At 49.6% G+C, this 21,803-nt stretch overlaps 1 protein-coding gene across 8 annotated transcripts in view; it reads left to right on the plus strand.

Moving 5' to 3' along the window:
* The first annotated feature begins 1,732 nt into the window (after positions 1-1,732).
* Tfdp1 (transcription factor Dp-1) overlaps positions 1,733-21,803 on the plus strand; it is a 38,621-nt gene continuing 18,550 nt past the window's right edge. Inside the window, exons 1-3 of one of the 8 annotated variants that reach the window (XM_021653024.2) lie at positions 1,736-1,853; positions 2,656-2,730; positions 18,846-18,912. In XM_021653024.2, the coding sequence (XP_021508699.1) occupies positions 2,719-2,730; positions 18,846-18,912 (79 nt within the window). In that variant the 5' untranslated portion in view covers positions 1,736-1,853; positions 2,656-2,718. Of the gene's footprint in view, positions 1,968-2,052; positions 2,194-2,236; positions 2,474-2,496; positions 2,731-18,845; positions 18,913-21,803 lie in introns of those variants that run through there. The other 7 variants (XM_021653029.2, XM_021653025.2, XM_021653027.2 and 4 more) reach the window with 7 other exon arrangements.

Here is a 21,803-nt window from a genome sequence, read left to right on the forward strand (position 1 = left end):
CCCTGGTGACTGGTACCCAGTTCCTCTTCTCTGCTTCTTCATTGCCTTCTTCAGCCCTGGTTCTTCATCCTTTCCCAACTCCTTCCTATTTCTGTTGTCTCTTGTCTCCACTGTGTCTTCCTGCTGTTGTTCTCACCCCATTTACTCTCTGGAGCTCTTCAGAGTCCCCTTGTTGCTGCCACAACCCTGCTGATGCTTCTGTCATTTCTTCCTATTACCAGTGTAGTTTGTAAAAAAAAAAACAAAACAAAACACAAACAAAAACTGTGTAAAATAAAAGACTGTCCCAACTTACTGAAAAAGCCAAATAGTTTATTTATATAGTCAGAAATGGGGAGTGGTAAGGATGTTTGCTCCAATCACAATCCTGCTGGGTCACTAGAGGAAATGCTTCCCCCATGTCCCCCAATCCCTGTGTGTGGCTTACCAAGACTTGTGATGGCAAAAAGTCTGGTGCAAGCTATTTGAAATAGCCATGCCTTCTGGAACCATTGTTTTGCTTTAGGATTTAGGAGCTGTGGTTGTACTGTAGCTTCCTCAGGCATCTGAAGAGTGTTCAAAACAGGATGGCATCCTCGAGGACAGCATAGTCAGATGCTAGAGAGGGGCTGTTCATCCAGTCCTGTGCCCAAGTGACCTGCACTTTGGGCATCAAATTGGCCTTTCCCCTAGCATAAAATTCAGGAACTCGCATTAACAGTTCTCTGACAGTGCCTAACAGCACTCAGCCCCTCAGTCCCATATTGGAAAAGTTGGATTATTTTGTCTGAACCATGCAGACTGATTTGGGAGGCCCATCCTATTCTCCTCCCAGGCTCTCCAGCTTTAGTCCCACAGTAGTGGTCTCCAAGATGGACTGAGTCTTTAGGGCTCAGGGTCTACCAGACACCTTGTGGGATGAAGCAGATGGATTCTGAAGGGGAAGGAGAAAACACACCCACCTGTCTGGTAGGCTGCTTCCTGCCCTCCATCACTGACAACCCAAGTTCAGGCCATGGGGCTGTGGAGGGGCTGTGGAAGTCAACAGTTGAACGTGGGCTTTTCATGTCTCTGCACTGTCCAGCATGCATCCTAACAGTTTTCACTTTGTAAATATACAAACTGTATATTACAAAACTGTGTAAATATACAAAACAGCACTTCTTCTGGTGCACAGATACTTTAAAGCACTCTCAGAACTGCCCTCTTTCCTTGTGTGCACAAAGCTGATCCCTCTATTCTTCATATAAACATGCCTGTTCATTTCAGTGTGCAGACATTAAACACAGGTATACATATTTGTCTGTAGAAGGTTCTCTTCTGTATAGATGTTCAGTCGTGCACATGGGACTCACACTCTGCACACACACGTGATTCAGCCAGACTATCTCCATATACACAGGTGTGCACACACATGACCCTTCTCGGACTCCAAATATATGCAGGTATGGCACACACACAGACCTTCACCGTTGGTGCACGTGGCACACATTCACACACAGAGGCAGACACGTGGCCCTCTGCTCCCTGCGCATGCACACAGAGATGCAAACAGTTGGCTCTGGGTGTACACACACAGAGGCGCGCACACACGTGGCCTCTCTCCATGCGCACATGTAGGCGCGCGCAGCGCCTTTCAACGCTGGCGGTCTCCAGCCCAGTCCCGCCACACGCGCACGCGCGCACAGGCCCCTCCCCTATCCCAGGGCGGGTAGCACCGGCAAGAGGCGCGGGAGATGAGCGGCGGGAGGAGGAGGAGGAGGAGGGCGCCGAAGGCGCGAAAAGGCGCGCAGGCGCGCTGCGCGGAGCGGGACCGCCGCCGCCCACGTCACCGCGCCGCGCGCACGTCACGCCGGCCCGACGCTCGGCCCAGGGTGAGCCCGCGTCCCGGCGCCGCTGGCTCAGGGCAGGGACCGCCAGGGCCGGACCTCCGGGCCGGCGCCCCCGCGCCCCCGTCGTCCGCCCCGCGCGCCCCGCCGGCCAGCCAGGTGTGGCGGGGGCGCCGGCCGGTCGCGGCGGGAGGGCGCGGGCTGGGCGCGCGGCCCCGTTCCCGCCCCAGCCCGGTTCCCGCGTCCGGCCGCATCCCGCCTTCCGCCAGCCTCAGCCGGGAGTCGGCCTCGACGCGGCGTGGCGGGGGCGGCGGGCAGGGGTCCTGGCCACCCTCCGTCTTTCTCCGCGCCAGCGCGCGGGGCCGGTGGCCGGGCCTAGTGACAGGTGGGGCGGCCGGCCGGCCGGGAGCCCACCTGTCAGAGTGGTCGGCGACACCTCGGGGTCTTGGGCAGCCCGAGGGCCTGCTGCGGCCCGATGGGAGCCTCGCAATGTCGTGTGCCTAAGTGGGGGGCCTTGAGCCTAAGTGGGGCCTGTGGTCAGGCGGGCCGCGTGCCCAGGTGGGGCGAGCCCGACGGCTGCGCCTCGCTCTGCCAAAGGGTCGGGGTCTGGCCCCGCTGCCAGTGGGAGCTGCTGGTGCCCGCAGGGAGCATTTCCCTTTGGAGAGGTGACTTAAAATCCCCGTGTGGGACCTGCCTGGCTAGCTCCCCTGTCGGGATTGTGCAAGAAAGGCCCCTGCTGCCTGGAGGCCTGCCTCGTGCTGGTGGGGAGATGTTTCTTTTGAAACGGATGAGTGTTAAACTTCTTTTTTCATTCTCACTCATTGCTTGTCCCCTTCCTTTTTACCAGATAAGTCCGGTTTCTTCTGTGGAGGGTACGCAGTCACAGCCTTGATTTCCTGGATCTGGTAACATGGCAAAAGATGTAAGTAGGATTGCTGCCTGCTACAAACATGTTAACATACTTCTTGTTGCAGATTTCTCCCATTATTTGAGAGTGGCCATAAGCGCATGGCAGTGGCTTACTCAGGCGTTTTACACGCAGGAGCTGGGGCGGAGGTGAGGGGTTGGGAGTCAGTAGGTGGGTGCCTCCCCTCTGCACAAATGTTCTTTGTCATCTGAAGCCTGACACATTATTTGTGGTTGGATGATGCTGTCTTGATTTTTTCCTTGATCTTTGTAGACTGCTTAAATAAAGAAAATTGAATACATGTCTCAGTTAAAATGAGTGTGTGAGGGGCTGTTAGTGGGTTTCCACACAGGAGAGCTGGCAACATTGGCCTTAACGCTGTACTTGTTTATGTAGTATGTAGGACCATTATTCAACTTTGATGGGTGGAATACCAGCTACTTGTTTGGGCACATTTTTCCCAGAAAGATGATGTTTGGCGATCAATGAAACAATGGAAATGCTGGTTGGTTTAGCTTCATATTTACTGCGAAGCTACTGAATATTTTGAGTAATTTTTTGAAGCAGGCATGGAAAGCTAGGCTGTATTGTTGGTCGCTTTTTTTTTTCCAAAATCAAAATTACTTTAACTCCCTCCAGCACTAATTGTGTCCTGCCCAGTGTTTTTCAGCATTCAGTGTCATTAGAGCCATATGTTTTCAGTACCGCCTTGGAACTGCAGGCAGATATGGTGGATCAGCTGTGCCCAGGTGTAATAGAGGCTGTGTCCGTGGTGTGGGCCAGGTACAGTTGCGGAGTCCTGTCCTGACTAGAGCCCGAGAACTCAGCCGTGCTTACTGGCCCACACGGGTCAGGCAGTGCCTCTCTTCCTGTCATCAAGCACTGGGCTTGGCCTTGGGCGTCATGTCATACCCTAGGAGACCTTGTGTAGGTCATCTGAAATCATAGCCATGTATGGTGTTGGCTTGATCTTGTTATGTCCACTTGTTTGTTCATACTCATGCCCCCCCCCGTGTGTGCCCTAATGAGAGCCATGGTACTTCCTGAATGCCCACAAAGTAGCTAGACTTGGTAAATGGTTTGTATATAAGGTACTGGCCCCCATGCCTTTGTGAGACCACATGGCATGCTGTAGTTTCAGGGAACATTGCCTTTTCAGGGAGTCAGCATGCTCAAAGTCCTGTCGTCTTCGTTTTCCATCATGCACCCCCCCTTTCCATGTTCTGTGTCCCTGGAGACAGGTGTTTGGGATCTCCCGTCAGGCTGAGAGTGTGAAGCCCAGCCGGTTTGGGGCTATCCGCTGTGGTGTAGCTCAGCCGGTGCCATGACTGGGTAACAGGGAGCTGCAGTGACTCTCACCACACATGTGCACAGGCCAGAAGTACCTAGGCAGAGTTGACGTGGCCCTCCCTGTTTTTGGAAGTGGAGTTTGCAGACAGTCAAGGATTGGGCCGTTTCTTTCGCCAGCCATGTTTTTGAGTAGGATGTGATTTTTTTGAGTTTCAGAAAGGGACTTTCAAGCCTGTGCTGAAGGAAAAGAAAGAGGCACCATTGAAGTTTCTAAGCACTGGATGCTTAAGATGAAATCCAGCTGTAAGCTGGATGTGGTGGCACACATCTTTAATGCCAGCATTTGGGAGGCAGAGGCAGGCAGATCACTGAGTTAGAGGCCAGCCTGGTCTACAGAGCAAGTACCAGGACTGCCAGGGCTAAACAGAAAAACCCTGTCTCCAAAACAAGAAAATCAACCAAACAAACAAATAAACCCCCTCAAAAATCTGCAAAAAACCAAAAACTCTGTAAGTTATAGCTTGTAGATATGGGGTTTGAAGGCTGTGACACCGGTGAGAATAGAGGGGCGAAAGTCAAGCTCTAAGTCATTATCGAAGAGAACCATGAAGGGTAGAGAGAAGAGAGAAATAGCTTAGGGGTTTTCTGCCCCTGTAGATGCCCATGCAGACTAGCAGGGGAGTCAGGCTGCCTGTGAACTGCAGGCTATGGTACAGGGCAGGCAGTTAGCAGTGAACAGGATGGAGATGGCAAGAGCTGGCGAAGGATTTCTTCCGGGAAGGTCGAGAACACTGATCTGGGAAGATGTGGGAGTGGGCAGGAGAGTCACAAGCAATGGTGGAAAGGGTGGTGAGCGCCTGTGCGCTCTGGTATGCCTCCCCAGTACTTTCCTGTGGGACTGTAGAGTGTCCGTGTGGAAAACGTGTGTAGGGTGAGCTGTGATGACCCTGCTGTAGGGACTGGAGAGGCCTAGTATGAGGGAGTATGTCTTAGAATGTGAATGTTTTCTCTCAAGGTCGAGGCTGACACTCACTGCCTGGGGAGTTGTGCCATCTCACTGGGGAGACAGTATTCTTGGACTTGCCAATCATCAGAAAAGTCCACCCCCGATAGGCATGCCTAGAGGAGTGTGTCCTAGGTGATTATAAATTCACTCCTATTGAGTGAGGATTAACTGTCAAGTCCATCTCTTGTCAACGTGACAACAAACACATCATTTTGATTCTCAGCATTCCATCCTTGGTCCTCAGAGGCTCATCTCTTAAGGCAAAATGCTTTTAGTCCATTGGTACAAACCTTCAAAATCTTAACATTTCTGACATTGTGAAAAACTACGAATCCTCGGCTGTTGAGGTGGCTCACTTGGCAGACCCGAGTACTGAGTGCTGGGGCCTCCGTGGTAGGAGAGAACCAACTCCCAGGTATTTTCCTCTGATCTCCATGTGTCCTCTGCACCCCTCCCCCATTTAAATGTAAGTCACTGTAGTAAAAAAAGGGGTCTGGAAAGATGACTCAGTGGTTATGACATGAATTGCTCTTTCAGAGGATGAGATTCCTCGAATCCATGTGAGGTGGCTCAGAACTGCCTGAAACTCCAGCTCCAGGGAGGTCTGATACCTCTGACTTCTATGGGCACCTGCACTCTCTCACACACACACACACACACACACACGGGGGTGGGGGAGAGGAGAGAGATAGATAATAAAATAATCTTTTTTTTTTTTTTTTAAGGCCCAGATCTAGTCTTTTCCAAACACCAAACCTTATAGCTCCATGTCTGTTATCTTGGGCTTGTAATGGCATCCTCTGGGCGCTAACAGACTTGGGTAGCCTTGCTTCTCTAGGACCACTGCCTGTAGCACTTGAGGCCTTTTCAGCCTGCTCCATTTTGTGCTTACAGCTTTTTGTGGCAGATGTTCCTTGATCTTGTCCTGATGTATTCTGTATCTTGAGGTCTCCATTGCAACTTAGGGCTTATTTCCCAGCCTCACGCAGTGCCTGCTCAGCCTCTGTGCAAAGACTCCAACCCTGGCCCCTCTTATATTTTGTATGCCTGCAAAAACCGTCCCGAGAACTGTGCCAAGTTCTGCCAGCTTGAGATAGATGGCCCTTTCTACTATGGCTGTAGTGGCCTTCTGTGTCTTGTCAGCTAAACTTGGGAAAAACTTCTTCTAATGGCTGTTTTGATTTGATAGCATTTTCAGTTCAGGCTCTTACAAATGAGTTTTCATTTTCTTTAAGAAACAAAACTATTGTGTGGGTATGCGGGCACGCACACATGCCGAGTTGTGTGTAGGTAGTAGGACAACTTTGTAGAGTTGTTTTTCTTCTTGTCCCTTTATGTGGGTTCTGGGGCTGGAATGCAGGTTGCCAGACCTGGTTTTACCTGCTGAGCCATCTTGCCATGTGGACTTGCCATTTTTACCAGTTGAACCTTTCTGTGAGTCTTGCCCCAAGGATGCTTTTCTTACTGCTTTAGTGCAAAGTGTGAGGTTTCCCCTCAGTTATAAATGCTTTGTCTGCACCTTCCTTGTCTCTAGCTTTAAACTCCTGTGTGCTTCGTTTTCACTGAGCAGCTTCCCACAATATGACTAGGAGCAGTAAGCAGTAACCATGCCACAGCCTGGATGCCATACTGACTGGAAACTTCCACCAGACCGACAACTTAACCCATTGCTTTTAAATTTAGCCTCACTCAGATTTTAAGGGCATGGGCAGAATACAGCCAGGTTGTTTGCCAGAATGTAACACAAGTGGCCTCCTGCCCAGTTCCCAATAGAACCCTTGTTCCCCTCCGAAACCTCAGAAGCCTGACCTTCAGTGTCCACATCTACATTGCCGTTCTGCTTGCCAGAATGGCCTAGAGAGTTTTGCTTAGAGCGTTCCAAGACTTTACACCATAGGCCTGTATATCATGGAGTTTATCACAGCAGTGGCCTATTCCTTAGTACCAGTTTTCCACATGAGTTTTCTCATTGTGACAAAAGCGACTTCAGCCGAGGTTTATTTTGTGCTGTAGTTCAAAGGTACCATCACAGTGGGGAAGGTGTGCTGGCGGCAGCTAAGGTGGCTGGTCACATTGCACAGTCAGAAAGCAGAGCAATGGATGCAGGTGTCAGCTGCTTGCCTTCCTGGTTCCTCTTCGCTCCCCAGGATGGCATTGCTCACATTCAGGGTGGGTTCTCAAGAGAAACCTTCCTGAAAACATTCCAACAGATGCCTGGAGGAGAGCTTACACAGCATTCCAAATCCATCAGCCTAACAGTGAGGGAGAACCTCCGGTCATCCTGCGGTGAAATGTCATCATTCTAGGCTTATTTTCAAACAACTATCATTTTTGTCTTTTTAGTGGTTCTTGTTTGACATGCAGTAGAATCAAAAGACACTTGGGCACTGCAGTCTACTAGATTTCAAATGTTCCAGGCTCTTTGTCATGAAGAGAGCTGGTGTTAGGCTGGATAGGGCCAAGTTTGAGCAGCTCAAGCCCAGAGCGCAGTTTGCTCAGGAGGACCTGTTGGCATTAGCATTCTGGGAAGGGGGAGGCTGGAATCTAGAGGCAGGCGAGCACCTGGCCCTCTTGCTGTGAGCATGTGCGTTGCTGTGGCTTCCAGGACTGGTCTCAAATGGTAACAAAGCCGTTGTGGCCCTGAAGATAAGTTCTGGAGGGGTGATTGTGGAGTGTGTGAATGCCAGCACACAGGTAGTGTCTTTGAGATGTCAGATTTGTTCTAGAAAGATTTATGCCAGGTCACAATGTGTGTGAACACATCAGGCTGTTGGAAAGCACTATTTTACTTTCCCTCTCCAGCATAGACTTCGGCAACAATACTTTAAAAGTCACAAAACTTGCTTGACCTGATAGATGAAATAATAAATTGTATCTTGTAAAAATTTAGAAGTGAGCTGTACATGGTGGCAGGCATCTTTAAATTCCAGCAGTTGGAAAGCAGGCAGACAGCTCTCCGAGTTCAAGGCCTGCCTGTTCTACATAGGGAGTTCCGTGACAGCTGGGGCAACATAGAGGGACTCTTGTCTCAAAGAAGAAAAAATTTTCCTCATTTTTTTTCTTGAGCTCCCACTTTCTTTTGTATCTGTTTATAAACGTGAGGTATTTTCAAAACATTTTTTATAAAGTATGTGTGTCTGCATACACATTATACCATTTACATGTGGTGGCCAGAGGGCGACATTCAGAAAGCAGTTCTCTGAGTCCTAGGGGTTGGGTTCTGGCCACCTGGCTTAGTGCAAGTACTTCAACCCACTGAGCCTTAAATTTTAACATTAAAAAGCTGATGATTTGTAGGAAGTGGGTGGGTTATTTTTGTTGTTTTTGTTTTTGTCTTTGTTTTTTTCCTTCTTAAGTTACTGGAGGCCTAGTGCTTTGCCTCTGCTGGATCCTGTCACTACATTGCCAGTCCTCTTTGTATTGTTGCTTGAGACATAATCTTTTTTTTTAAATGAATTTATTTTTTATTAATTACAGTTTATTCACTCTGTAGCCCCCTCCCTCATCCCCTCCTAATCCCACCCTTTCTACCTCTTCTCCTCCCATGCCCCTCCTCCGGTCCACTGATAAGGGAGGTCCTCCTCCCCTTCCCTCTGACCCTAGCCTATCAGGTCTCATCAGGACTGGCTGCATTGTCTTCCTCTGTGGTCTGGTAAGGCTGCACTCCCCTTAGGGGGAGGTGATCAGAGAGCAAGCCCCTGAGTTCATAGCTTGAGACAGTCTTAAGTGAGTTGCCCATTCTGTAGTCTGTCTGACCTTTCAGCCTTCTGAGTATTGGAATCACAGGCCTTTGTCATGATACTTGGTTGTAGTTCTTCAGTGTGACCATCAAGGTTTTCTGAAGCTGGAACTAGAGGTAGCTTTCTGGTTAAGTGTACTTACTGCTCCTACGGAGGACCTTGGTTTGAGTTTCAGCACCCACATTGTGACTCACAACCTCTGTAACTCCAGTTCTAGAGGATCAGATACCCTCTTCTGACCTCAGAGGGCACCAGGCATGTATATGGTACACATACGTACAAGCAGGAAAAATACACACACATAAAAGTAAATAAATCTTCGTGTTTTGAGGCAACGTCTCTCTATGTAGCTCTGGCTTACTTGGAACTCACTACATAGACCAGGCTGGCCTTGAATTCAGATCCTTCTGCCTCTTCCTCCCAAGTGCTGGCGTTAAAGGTTGCACCATTATGCCCAGTACAAAAATCTTTTTAAAAACTAGTCTAAGGCCCAGGTTCACTCTAGTGGTTGCATATGAAGGGCGGTAGCCTATCAAACCATTCCAGCTGCTGGACTACTTCTGAGTCCTTGGAGGTCTTAGTTGTAGATTCTTGTCATTTATTTTGTCTTTTAGAAAAACCGGATGTTTGAGGCCCTAGGTTCAACTCTCAGCATTGTGTATGTCTGTGGGGGTCAGTTTTGTTTCAGTTGTTTGTCTTGTTAGTGTTGGGTGTTGAAACTAAGGCCTTGTGCATACTGCGCATGTGCTCTGAGCAGCTCTCAGCTTTTGGGATTAGAATGAAGATGACTTAGGCTACATCTGTTGCTTTAACCCAGCCAGTCCTGTGCATGGAAGAAAACAAAACATGAGAAACAGGGAGTTGTTCTTTAGCCTCTGCATGTGTATTGGTGGCTGAGTTTGGGGTCAGCTTTAAGATCATACCTGTCTCTGGCCTGGTTGGGTCAGTCCAGTTATTGAAGATGAATGTTACTTTTGAACAGCTTCCAACAATCTTACTATTCCTGTTTCAGTCACTTGTTTGAACAGTGTGGCCGGAACACAGACATGTGCCTTAACATCTCAGAGGTAGCCTGAGTGTTGCTGCTCATAGGTTGATTGGCTCCCTCCATTTGTGGTACTTGGCGTATTCCCCCGTGCACATTCACAGCAGGCCTAACCTCTTAAGCTCTGTGTCTCTGGGAAGCTGAGGTCAGTGCTGTTAAGTTTATTTGGAGGGTACTGCTTTCAGAATGCAGGGACCAAGGCAGATGATGTAGTTGGGCAAGAAGGTGAAGTTTTGTGCTGTGGGCAGCCACTTCCTGCTCATTGAGGCCCGCCTGCCCTAGCTGTTCCTGAGGTAACTGTTTTATCCTAGACATCCATCATTGTACTTCATTCTCCTTTTCCAAAACTTCCCTGTGACACCAGGAAGTAGGGTATAGAAAGCCTGGACAGTCAGCTACCTGGTGGCTCTCCGAGGTACCTATGCACTTGGATCTGTTGTGTAATGAAGTATCATTTGGTGTCTTCTGGCAGGAGTCAGGCGCCTGCAGGAAATTGTTTAGATTTGGAGCTGCTGCAGATTCTGTGGCCTATCTGTTCTCTAGGAAGGCCAAATCTTAAGTCATACCACACTGAATGCACATAATCTTGTAGAGAAGGGCTGAGGCTGGGAGAGAGCCCCGAACCCAGGTATACATGGAGCAGCAGGTTTGAGGGTCAGTCAGGGCTTGTTGGTCCTATGAAAGGAAGATGTGAACACTGCACTTGCAGGGCTCAAGGGGCCTATATCCTGCCGACTAGGATATAGGATAAGCCGACTAGGTCTGGTTTAGGGTCTGTGCCTGGGAGGAGAATATGGCAGAGACATGCTTATGTGGGTGATGCATGACTATTTCCATCGCCCTGTACTCTTTTTCTGATCTAGGGCCTTGCCATGCAGGTGGAGTGTGCTCTCATCACTGAAGTGCAGCCCCCAGCCCTCTTGACTGTTTTCAAGGGCTCTCCCAGTATATCGCTCATAGCTCGTTCAAAACTCCTGCAGGTCTCCCGCTTTGGCAGCTCTTGATATGCCAGCCCATTCCTCTCCCTTTTCCAGCCTGTGGAAGTTCGTGTCTTATTAATATCTCCTAGCCATCAGCTACTCTTCACTCACTTAGATTCTTCCTGAGGGTGTGGATGCTTGCTGCCTATTTGGGTGGGTGCTGCCCTGGGCATTTCCTTAGAACCCTCCCAGCCTGGACCATGGCTTTCAGACTTTTCCAGTTCCTCCTACTCTTGTTCTCTCTTAACCTGTCCCCTTCATGTGGACATTTCTGCCTGCTCTCTAGGAGGTGAGCCTCTGTTTCCATAGACCCCGTGGTCATCTGTGGATGGTTTAGCTTCTTCCTCATGTATCCACACCCCACCAGATCTTGCTGTGCTGGGAAGAGAAATACCCTAATTGCTTCATCCAGTTATTCAGGATTCAAGTAGTACTGCAGGAGTTGGAGAAGCCAGTAGTGGGCACACGGAGCCATGCAGGGGTTACTATGGTATCTGTGATGCTTAAAGATGTTAAAAGTCTGTATGTATGTTTTTCCTGTGGGTATGTATGTGCATCTGGTGCCTGTGTAGCCCAGAGGAGGGCATGGCTTCATGCTTTCCTTGAAAGCTTGTCCTAGGGTCTTAGCTTTTCATACACTTTGAGGTGTTTACAAGGTGTAGTCTGGGGAGGCCCAACTCAGGACAGCATCTTTGAGGCCCTGGGACCTCAGTTCCATTTGGGTCTTTCAGGCTGGGGAGTCCCCCCTTGGTTCCCTTCCTGTTGATATGAGCATGTTGGTTTGGTGCTCTTCAGCAGCCTCCTGTCCTTATTCTTCTGTTCAGATTGGCCTTGTTCAACCCTCATGTCACTTGCTGTTCTCCACTGGGAGGGAGCATGTTTGTGATGTTAGACGAGCTTGGAATCCACTCCAGAAATGGGGCCTTGATGTTAGTAATGGCTGTAGTGTGCTGTTCTGGCACAGCCCTGATGAAGACCTAGAAGGCAGGGCCCAGGATCTGCAGCATCCCTTGGTGGGGTTCCTTCCCTTCAGTTGAAGAGAGGACACCCTAAGTTCTTTGAAAGGCATTGGATCAGGCGACTTCTTATAGTGAAGAAGAACAGCACAGACGGGCAGGTGGACAGGCGCATGGGTGCAGTGAGCTCAGAGCTCTCTACTGCCTGATCTAGTCATCAGAAGCCAGGTGGTAGGTCAGCCCATGTGCAAGCACAGATGGCCTCCAGAGGTGACAGTGGCTCCCAGGGGGCTAGCTTCCCAGGTGGGGCCTGTGCCAGACTCCTTACTCAGGTGCCTCAGGGCTGCACAGTTCCAGCTGGCCTGGCCTGTTAGGCAACATCTGGGGGTCAGGAGAGTATTGAAGTATGGTTTCAGGAATTACACTGTTCAGTTCTGTTGGAGGGAATGTCTTTCAGGTTAACAATGCATAAAGAGGGTTATGGGACATTCCCTGAGGGGAATGATGACCGCCAGTAGTGTGTTCCCAGATGCTGGAGTCCAGGTGCATTGGATGGAAGCTGTTCCTGAGCACCACTGGCTGGAGCTGAGCGTGCTGCTCAGTGTACACTTGGGGAAAAGCTTCCTGAGCGCCACAAGTCATGTTGGGACACATGGGAGTGCTGGAAGGTGGTGGCCATAATCTCCACAATGAGTAGAGATTAGCGTGTGGCCACCTTGCCAGGGCTCAGCTCTCCAGCAAGCGCTGACGTTAACATGTATTTTGTGTCTAGTGAGGTCAGGGGTCAGCCTTCCCTAGGGTATGGAATTATTTCAGTCCTCCCTCACCTGCACGGTTTAGAAAGACTTCACTCAAGAGAGGTGTGCACACAAATCCAGCCGTGCACATGTACAACCCTGTGGGAGACACTTGGCCTGCTGCCTGTGTGGAAGGGGCTAGTGTTCGCCAGTCTGTCTGTCTTGACATCTGAGGAAAAGAAACCTCTTTGTTGCCAGACAAGTGAGTAGAGTTCCCAGGAGAATCCAGTTTGCTGTTGTGGGACCATGGGTTGATAGGCAGTGTTTGCGGTGTTTGCTACAGGTTCCCTGACAGGTGTCTCATGGCCTCTTTTCCAGGTGTCCTCAAATAGAAATGGCCTCTTGACCCTGTAGGCCACCCACTCATTTTGGGCTGCTGCTGAGAATGTATTTATGACATAGTGTGGTTTTTAATATCTATGTGTTACTTGTCTATTCGTTTGTCATCTGTGTCCTGAAAGATGTCAAGGGGTCTCTGCCTGCCTCAGCGTGTGTTTCCTAAGGAGATTGTTACATTTTCATGGTTGTAGAAGGGATTTAATTCTTAACTCTTCTTGTAGGGTTTGTCTGGTTAAATAGAAAATTGTTGAGATGATACTTTTCCTAATGTTTTTGTTTGATTTTTGTTTTTGTTTCTCAAGACAGGGTTTCTCTGGCTGTCCTGGACTCACTTTGTAGACCAGGCTGGCTTTGCACTCACAACGATCCACCTGCTTCTGCCTCCCTGAGTGCTGGGATCACAGGCATGTTCCACCACGCCCAGTTTCCTAGTGGTTTTTATGAGGGTATGCATTTGTGACCTCATGCCTCTATGCACTTATGATGAAAATAAAAGAACACAGAACAAGTGGAAGGCTTAGAAAATACCAGAGCAGGGAATCCCAGAAGTGATGCCTCAGCAAAGGACCCCAGCCGAAAGTAAGTCTCCCTTGCTGGTCCTCACTACATGGCCTTCGTGGTAGGGATACTGTCTTGTGCATTCCAACCTCGTAGTCAACATTGTTCCTGGTCAGAGGTCAGTGTTTAGGCTGCCAGGCAGGTGTCTTGCAGAGAAGAGAGGTGGGCAATAGGAAAACAAATCAGTTGTAAACTGGGAAGTACTTAGGGGACTCTTCCTTGGGATTGTGCCTAGGAACAACCACCCTGAATGAGGCCTACCGTGCAGTTGGGAGGGAACAATAGTGAGAGATATCTGCCTTGTCTGGGTCCATCTGTCCTTAAAAATCTGCTTTTGTTCTGCATCTGTGTAGCTGCAGGACTATGAGTGTGGTCTCCATGCATTTTTAAAGGGATGGTGGTGACCACCCTGGGTTGTCACTGGGGCTGGTGCTGTCATGTTGGTGAAAGTTGGCTGTTGGCAAGCACCCTCAAGATGAGCTAAATGAACAGACTTGTGTGTAAGTCTGGTGCTTGCTGTTGGTGAGTTGACATCATCGTCGTTCTCTGGAAGGGATAGTTGTAGTCGTCATGGTCACTGTGGTCATTGTCATCTGCTACTATTTCTTATATTACAGACCTGGCTAGAGCAGGATAGAGAGACCAGCCAGTGTCAGCAGATTTTGTTTTGTTTTAGGGGAAGTTAATGTTGTCTCCCTGGAAGTTGACTGGGCTGTCCAGCTTAAAGGTATCGCAGGAGAGCAAAGTTCAGTGCAATTACTCTGATCCCTTATGTGCTAATGGAAAGTGGGCAGAGGGATGGTGTTGTTGCTGGGGACCTTGTAAGTCATGTGGCTACTTGAATCCGTTGCCAGCCTTGAATATGCTGTTGTCATAATTACCGCTGGCCAGCTGGGACTTTATAGTATGACCCTGCAAATAATGTGACCTCTGAAGTAGACGGTTGGTGCTCATGGGTGACATCGCTATTCTTTGCCACATTCCACCAAGTAGCCTCTGGCCTTTACTCAGTGCTTTACTGTGGCCCTAGCTTGGGAGGAAGGGGAGCTGCTACAGGTTTTTTCTAAGCCACCTTCTCCCCTAAAAACAGGAATGAAAAGCAAAGAAGGGTATGGCTCACTGAGCAGCCACTCGTGCTGCTGTGGTGCTGTGTGGCAGTGTCATAGTCCACGTGATGGAGCTGCGTCTGCGTCGGTGATTCTCTGTTCCAGAGAAGGCTAAGGATGTCTTCTGCTCTGTGGGTTTGTGTTTTGTTGTCTTTACCATTGGTCAGCCCATCTGGTTCTACCACCCTTTGTAATCACCAGGCAGGGTGGTGTGGCTGGAGCGTGTGTACTCATGGGTATAGCTATGCATTCTGGTCATAGAATCTCAGAGCTGTGCTGATAGAGTGTCCTCCCTGTGTGAACCTAGACCTGGTCACGTCCTTTGAGAGTAGGCTCCACGGTGCCACTGTTAATCACCCTGTGCTAACCCTGTGAAATTACTTGCAGGTTCAATATCAAAGGCAGATTTGCTGTTAGCAATGGCTTATGGCTGGCTTTTTATTTTTTTAAATAGATCGAAGATAGACTTATTAAGGAAAATAATGTATTGAGGAAGAGGGGACCTTCAAGGGAATAATATTCTTCTGGTTTCTTCATGCTGTGTTCCCACATGGTGAAAGGTTAGCAGCTGTCTGGGCTTCCTCTTGTAGGGGCCTCCAATTGTATCACAAAGGCTTTCTCCCTCAGCCTTATGGTTTCCTAAATGTCCTGTTCCTCTACTTGAAGGGTGCATTGAACATTTGAATGTGGGAGGCGGACATTAGACCATAGCGGATCCTTCGGGAAGGACACTGGTCTGGGCTTCTGGCTTAGGGGTAGCGAGCTTTCTATAACAATCAGGTCTCTACGAGAAGACTGCTGTCCCCCCAGTGTCAGCTGGGCAGAGACTATGCTGCTGGTCTTAAGCCCTGTGAGGAAAACCCCCGTGGTTTTGTTTCCTAGCTTCCTTTATGGAAAGGAGACTTGCATTTCACTTTTGTGTTGACACCATGTTTTATCAATCAGTGGCTTATGAATCAGTGGCTTATGAATCAGTGGCTTCTGCCTGTGAGACATTGGGGCAAGCTGTGGTGGGCCTTAGCTGGCCTCAGGAGCCTTCTGCTGGGTCTTTTGGGTCAGATCTCAAGATACTACTTGAAAAGGGGCTGAGGACGAAGCTGTGTATTTACTGCTAGCTCTGGAAAGCAGATCTGTTAGAAGCATTGTCATGAGATCATGACCAAAAGCCAGTGGTTCTCAACTGAGGGCAAAAGTTTTGCAATGTAGAGATAATTTTGTTTGTCACACTGGGAGGTACAATGGGCATATAGTGAGAAGTGTTTCTGAGCATGCTGTAGTGAAGGTTAACCTCTCCTGGGAGCTATCCAGGAACCCTGTGGGATACAGGTGTGCATCGAGGATTCAGCCAAACGTGGTGGGTGGCCAGTGAATCCGTAGGCTGAGGCTCCAGTTTCCAGTCAGTTTATATGGAAGCTTTTTGAGCAGAGTGATAAACATCAGGGCATCAACAGGGACTTAGTAGGATTTTGGGGGAATAACTCCTGTTTGACGACATGGCTGGAGTAGTGGGTGGCAGAGCTGTGGCTTCATGTGTTTCTTTCTTTTGTCTTGGTCCATTGCTTCCTGATTACTTTTGAGTTGATGCCACCAAATTGAGACAGATCTGATCCTGCCTGGCCAGTGAGCTCTTTAATGCCTGAGGCAGAAAGCAAGGGCTGAGTGGAAGGGAGGGACCCTGCTGGGGCCAGCTGGATGTCTCCCCACAGTGACACAGCATCCAGAGTTGGGATGATGGGTTCACGTCAAGGCTGAACATGACCTGAGGCAGGAGGAGCGTAGCTGAGGAGCTTCCTAGGTCCATGATAGCAGCATTTACCTCAAGGAGGTGATTTGTTCTGTGGTGGGTGTCAAACTGGTTTCTGTGAGAGGTTAACATTATAAAACTTAGAAACACAAACATGGCTAAGTCCCTGGGCTGGGTTTAGGTGCTGTGTTCCTGAGCAGTGTTCCCGTGTGGTGGGCTTGAGTTCCACTGAGGTAGACTCTTTAATGGACAAGGAAGGAAATGATTCTGTCCATACTGTCCGCATCTGTCACCGTGATCCAGGAACAGCCAGTGCGCCTGCTCTTCCAGGCCTGTCCCAGGGTGCTGTGCCCTGTGCTGTTTTGGTGGTCAGCGAGTGGTCAGAAAGGAGACTTGCAAAGAAGTAGCATGCTGACTTCAGAGAGCAGCTCTCCTGTATAACCCAGAAGCAGTGTTGGGCAAGTTGGGCAGTAGTCAGGAGGTGCCAGAGAATGACAAAAGGGAGTAATGCCAAGTGCCTGCTTTTCCAGCACGAGGGTGAATCTATCCTGCTTGCCCCGGCCAGTTGTGGCACATGGGGCCAGAGACAGGAGCAGTGGTGTGTTGTGACTGTACCAGGAGCCCCACCCCCTCCTAAGCCCATGCAGCCAAGGGATCCTGGGAAAGGAGCACTGCTCTGAGCTATAATTGCTAAAACTGGGACTCGGGATCACTAGACCTGTTCCAGATCTCCAGGCTGCATCTGCCTGCCTGACCTGGTATTGAGTATTCCTTATTCACTGGCCCTGGGGGCTTGGCCTTTGCCTCCCAGCAACTCTCTTCCTCCTGGTTTTATTAACCTCTTTGCCTCATTGGCCCCCTGGCCTGCCCCACCTAGCCTTAGCCCCAAGCCTCTGTTTAGCCGGCCTAATGTGGTCAGCTTTGGCTTCCGGCTTCAGAGCTTCTTGATCTTAGCACACCAGTTCCCTGTTGGGCTGTACTCAGCAGCCTTATCCATTCAGTGCCTTCCCCACTCAGCCTTAATATCCTGGTTCACCTACCTGGGTGGACCCACCTAGCCTGCCCTCCTAGCCTCCCCTTCCTGAGCCTAACCTCTGTGCTTCAGCCTCTTGGACTTTTCCCTGCTTTTACTTGCTGACTTAATCATCCTAGCCTACCCACTGGACCTTTCTTTGCTGGTCTTTCCTTGTGGATTAGCAGCTGCCATTACCCAGCCCACAGAGCTTACCCATCCTGCTGAAACTTCTTCACTCTCATCAGGGTTTTAACCTACTAGCTTTCCTTTGCCTTGAGTTAGGAGGCTCTTACCTACCTGCAGTTTATAATCTTTTAGCCTTACTCTACTGGCCTTCCCAACCTGGTCCTTCCCATTTGGCCCTCCTACCTAGAGTAGTTTTTGAATGTTTGCTTATTCATTTTGGTGGTGCTGGAGTTGGAGCCTGGGGCCTTGAGCATGCCAGGAAGCAGCTCCTTACACTTAGCCTAATACTGCAGTTCACACCCTATTAGCTTTAGGTTGCTGACTGTTCCTCATCAGCCTACATTGGGTTCTTCCCCACCTTCCTTACCTCACATAGTTTTATCCACTGAGCTCATGTAGTACACCAAGTCTCATGCTTGTGACGTTCTTGCATTAATTTTTAATTTCCTCCCTGAGTCTTCTGACTTTACCAGGACCTGTAACCTCAGTATCTTAGATTGACCTAGCATTACCTTAATTCCGAGCTTTAAACTTGGGCTTTATATACCTGGATTTATTGAGTCCCATGGCTTTTCTAACCTGGCTTTAACCTGTTGGCCTTACCTACTTGGCCTTATTGAATCCTGCCTTACGTTAACATCCTGGTACTCCCTCCCGTCTGTGACTGTGTTACCATGTGACTTTGTTTAGCTTTCCAACCTGGCCATCTCACCTGGCCTTTCCACACTCAGTTGACTTTACTACCTTAGGTGTGTTGGATTCCTGGCCTAGTCACAGTCACCAGCAGCTGTCCCTCCTGCTTGGCTTTTCTTGGCCATTGTCCCCTTCCTCACTTAATGTCACCAGCATTATTATCATTATTATTATTATTTGTGGAAGAATATTGATTGAATGTTCAGTCCCAGCTCCCTTGCTACCTCCTGACCTCTGCCGCCAGCCAGTGGCTGTGTACAGTTGCCTTTGGTGTAAATTATGTTCCTTCCAGGCTTGACCTTTTTTGGTAAAGGTGGGAATAAACGTTTTCCGAGGTTTCCTGGAGAGGGCTGAGAGTGACAGTCTGGTAAGATTCCTTCCTGATGTGTTCCTGCTGACTTTATCAGATCTGTCCTGTCTCTCACGTATCACCTGGCGACCATTTTCCTCTGCCATCAAAGTCCTGGCTTTTTTGACTGGATTTGTGGGTCATACTGTTCCCAGTCTTGGTAGCCACTTGTAAGCATTGCAGCACTGGAGCTCCTGCTGCTGTTGAGCAATTCCGTGTAGCAGTGCTCTGCCCGTATGTTTAACTTAGGCCTGGTGTGTTTAACAACTTTGGCTGTGTGGCTCTTGAGACGTTGTATTTACTGTTGTTGTTGTTGCTCTCTGCAGGCCAGTCTAATTGAAGCCAACGGAGAACTAAAGGTCTTTATAGACCAGAATCTTAGTCCCGGGAAAGGTAAGGGAGCCTGTTCTGGAAATGTAAGTCTGCTGATGATTGTGTGGTATGTTGATGCCTTGCTAACTGAGGGCCTGCTGCAGTGCTTTGAGATGTCGGGAAGTGCAGAAATGTGTGAGAGGGAAGTTGGTGTGTGTGTTCTCTCTGCCCAAAGGTGGATGCCTCCCTATGCCCCCATGTGGAGGGCACATCTTCTCTTCAGGCATATGCTGTGTTTCAGTGACTCCTACAGGTCCATGTTTTCTTAGGGAGCCTGCTGCAGCAAGGGTTGGGTGTGCCAGATGGAAGGCTGAGGCCCACCGTCTCAAGAGCCTTGCACTCTAACAACAAACAGCTGCCAGTATCCTGCTCACTTGGTGGCTTCCGTAGGTGGACCCCTGGGTGGTATTGTCTGTGTGTTGTATTGCCGCTCTGTCCAGCCCCTGCAGCACCACATCCCCACAGTGCTGAGCTGTTTCTGCAAAGCACTGTGGCCTTATAGTGCCGTAAGGCCCTGTTGTCCCCAGAAATATTTCCTTTAGGTCAGGCAAGGGCCCTGTGAACCAGAACTGGGCATGTCAGGGTTCTGGGTTCTATTGAAGAGTTCCTTATTTCTGGTTTGCACGTGTAAAGTTAGCTATTTTCTTCCTATTAGCGAGGCCCAGGACAGTGACTGCTGCCTGCAGAAGAGGCTTTGAGGTCTGGAGAATGGTGATCTGGCCCTAACTTGGCCTTCTCTCTTTTCCCAGTCGTGCCATTTGTTTCTGATGTTCTACACTTTACATATATTGGAGCCTAGGGCTCATCAGCTGTCTCTAGCCCCCAGGACCAGGTCCAAATGCACCTGGGCCATGCTGTGTCCTCTCTGGTTCTCACCTGTGTGGACATAGATGTGGGAGGATTTGACCTTGGTCTTACACTTCCTGTTTCAAGCCTGGGTCTGTGGTCCCTGCCCCTCACAGTGGCACACACAGGACCCTCAGTCATGAGGATGTGTGAGCCTGTGTGTCTGCCAGGGCTTTAGTAGGGATGAGGCACTGTCTGGTGCAGGTGGGGGCTTTTTGCCTTCATGGTTGGCAGTATTCTCCTATGCTTGCAGGAAATGAACCTCAGTGTCACTCAGGGAACACAGTGGGGTTTCAGGAGTTGCAGCCACAGTGTTCTCCATCCAAGTGATGGAGCTGGAATGGCATCCTCTTTTTTTTCTGGACAAGATCCTCCCTCCTCTAGTGTTTTGAATTCTGCTGTGGTCTGCCAAGCCCCAGTCAGCCTTGTCCGTGCTTTTCACATGTTTGTGATGAGATGCACGCAGGTCTGACCTTGAGCTAAGGTTGACCTACCTGTAGGGAAGGTTAGGACATCAGATAGATGCAGCTGTTTATGGTCTGACTGTTCACGTCCTTGGCTTCCTTTTACTCCTGGCTTTTGTTATCAGCCACGACAGATTGGCTCTGGGCCTGCATGGACTTTGGGACAGGCTGGTGCTGCTCACTGGATTGGCTGGCACCTTGTGTGGACCAGTACTGTACTTGGTGCTTAGGATGTTGTTCACTGAGGCTGTTTGAGTTCTAATGTTTGGAAAGTGCAGTGATGCCTCCCTTCACTCGATCTTCCCTTCCCAAAAGATGAGCACTGCTATTTGTTTCTAGTGACTCTTCTAGAGAATTGGCCTGTGTAGGACTGTCTGTCTGCCAGTTGTGCAATCCTTGCTCCTGACGGGTGGCCTGGGCAGTGAAATTGGACGTTTCAGAGAGGCCTGGCTGAACATACTTGCATAGGGTAGTGCGGTGAGGCCCAGGATCCCGGGTACTGCCTAGTAATGGGAATTCTTGGCCCTGTGCTGTGGAGACACTTCCCTTTGTTAGCACATGCTGGTTCTTCTGTTCCTTTGCTGGTGGAACAGCAGCAGACTTTCAGAGTCTCCATCCAAGTGAGGGCTGAGATAACTGTCTGCACAAGTGAGCCTTTTGTCTTTGCTGGTGATGGAGTGTTGCGCTGCCTCTAAACTGCTCGCTGAGTTCTCTTAGTTGCTGAGGTAAAAAGCCTATAGTGTCATTTATGCCATCACATGGGAATCCCACTCCGTGTGTGTCTCTCAGCTCTTTTTCTTCGTGTGTGTGTCCCAAGCAATCATTAGGCAGGTGTTCTTCCTCTGCACCCTACCCTATTCTTGGACCAGCCAGCAATGCCTGTGCATGCAGAGGGCAGGACCCCAACCTCCCTTTTACCTGTGGTCAGAATAATCAGAGTATTTTACACTGGAGACATCTCTTGAGTCAGATCTCAAAAAAAAAAAAAAAAAAAAAAAAAAAAAAAAAAAAAAAAAGGCAGGAGCTGGCTAGGAGAAGCTGCGGTGTGTGGAGGCAGGCTTCCACTTCCTGCCACATCGTTCTTCTGTCTGGTCCCTGTGGTTAGTCCACTGTCTCCTCAAGGCCCTACGGCCAGGTACACTCCAAATTGACCAGACGTCACTGTACAGAGTAACCTGGTTGACAGTGGTGGGGTCTATCTCTGAGAAGGGGTACCTCCCTGATGAGGGAAGGAGGCTGCTGGGTTGGCTTCCTGCTTTGTTACTGCTTTGGTGCTGTTGAGGCCGGGTAACTGGCAATCTGCTGGGTCCCAGTCCTTCATTCACATCTTGGCCTCCTAGCCCTGTGGGAGCCCTCCCCTGTTTTCTCATGCTTCAGAGGGGCCTTTTTGAGTTCCACTGTTCCTGTCAACATCCACAGACACAGTGATGGAAGTCCTCATGTGCACACATAAAGAGAGGCTTTGGTTGTGGGCGGCAGGTCTAGAGTGCTGTGCCAGAGAGGAGTGGGCAGTTCAGCCTCAGCAGACGGATACATGAACCTGACCTTTGCAGTTGTTGAGACTCAGAGTAGAGCTTCTTCCCCCCCAGAAAAACACACAGT

This window comes from Meriones unguiculatus, chromosome 4, assembly GCF_030254825.1.
Source record: "Meriones unguiculatus strain TT.TT164.6M chromosome 4, Bangor_MerUng_6.1, whole genome shotgun sequence".
NCBI lineage: Eukaryota > Metazoa > Chordata > Mammalia > Rodentia > Muridae > Meriones > Meriones unguiculatus.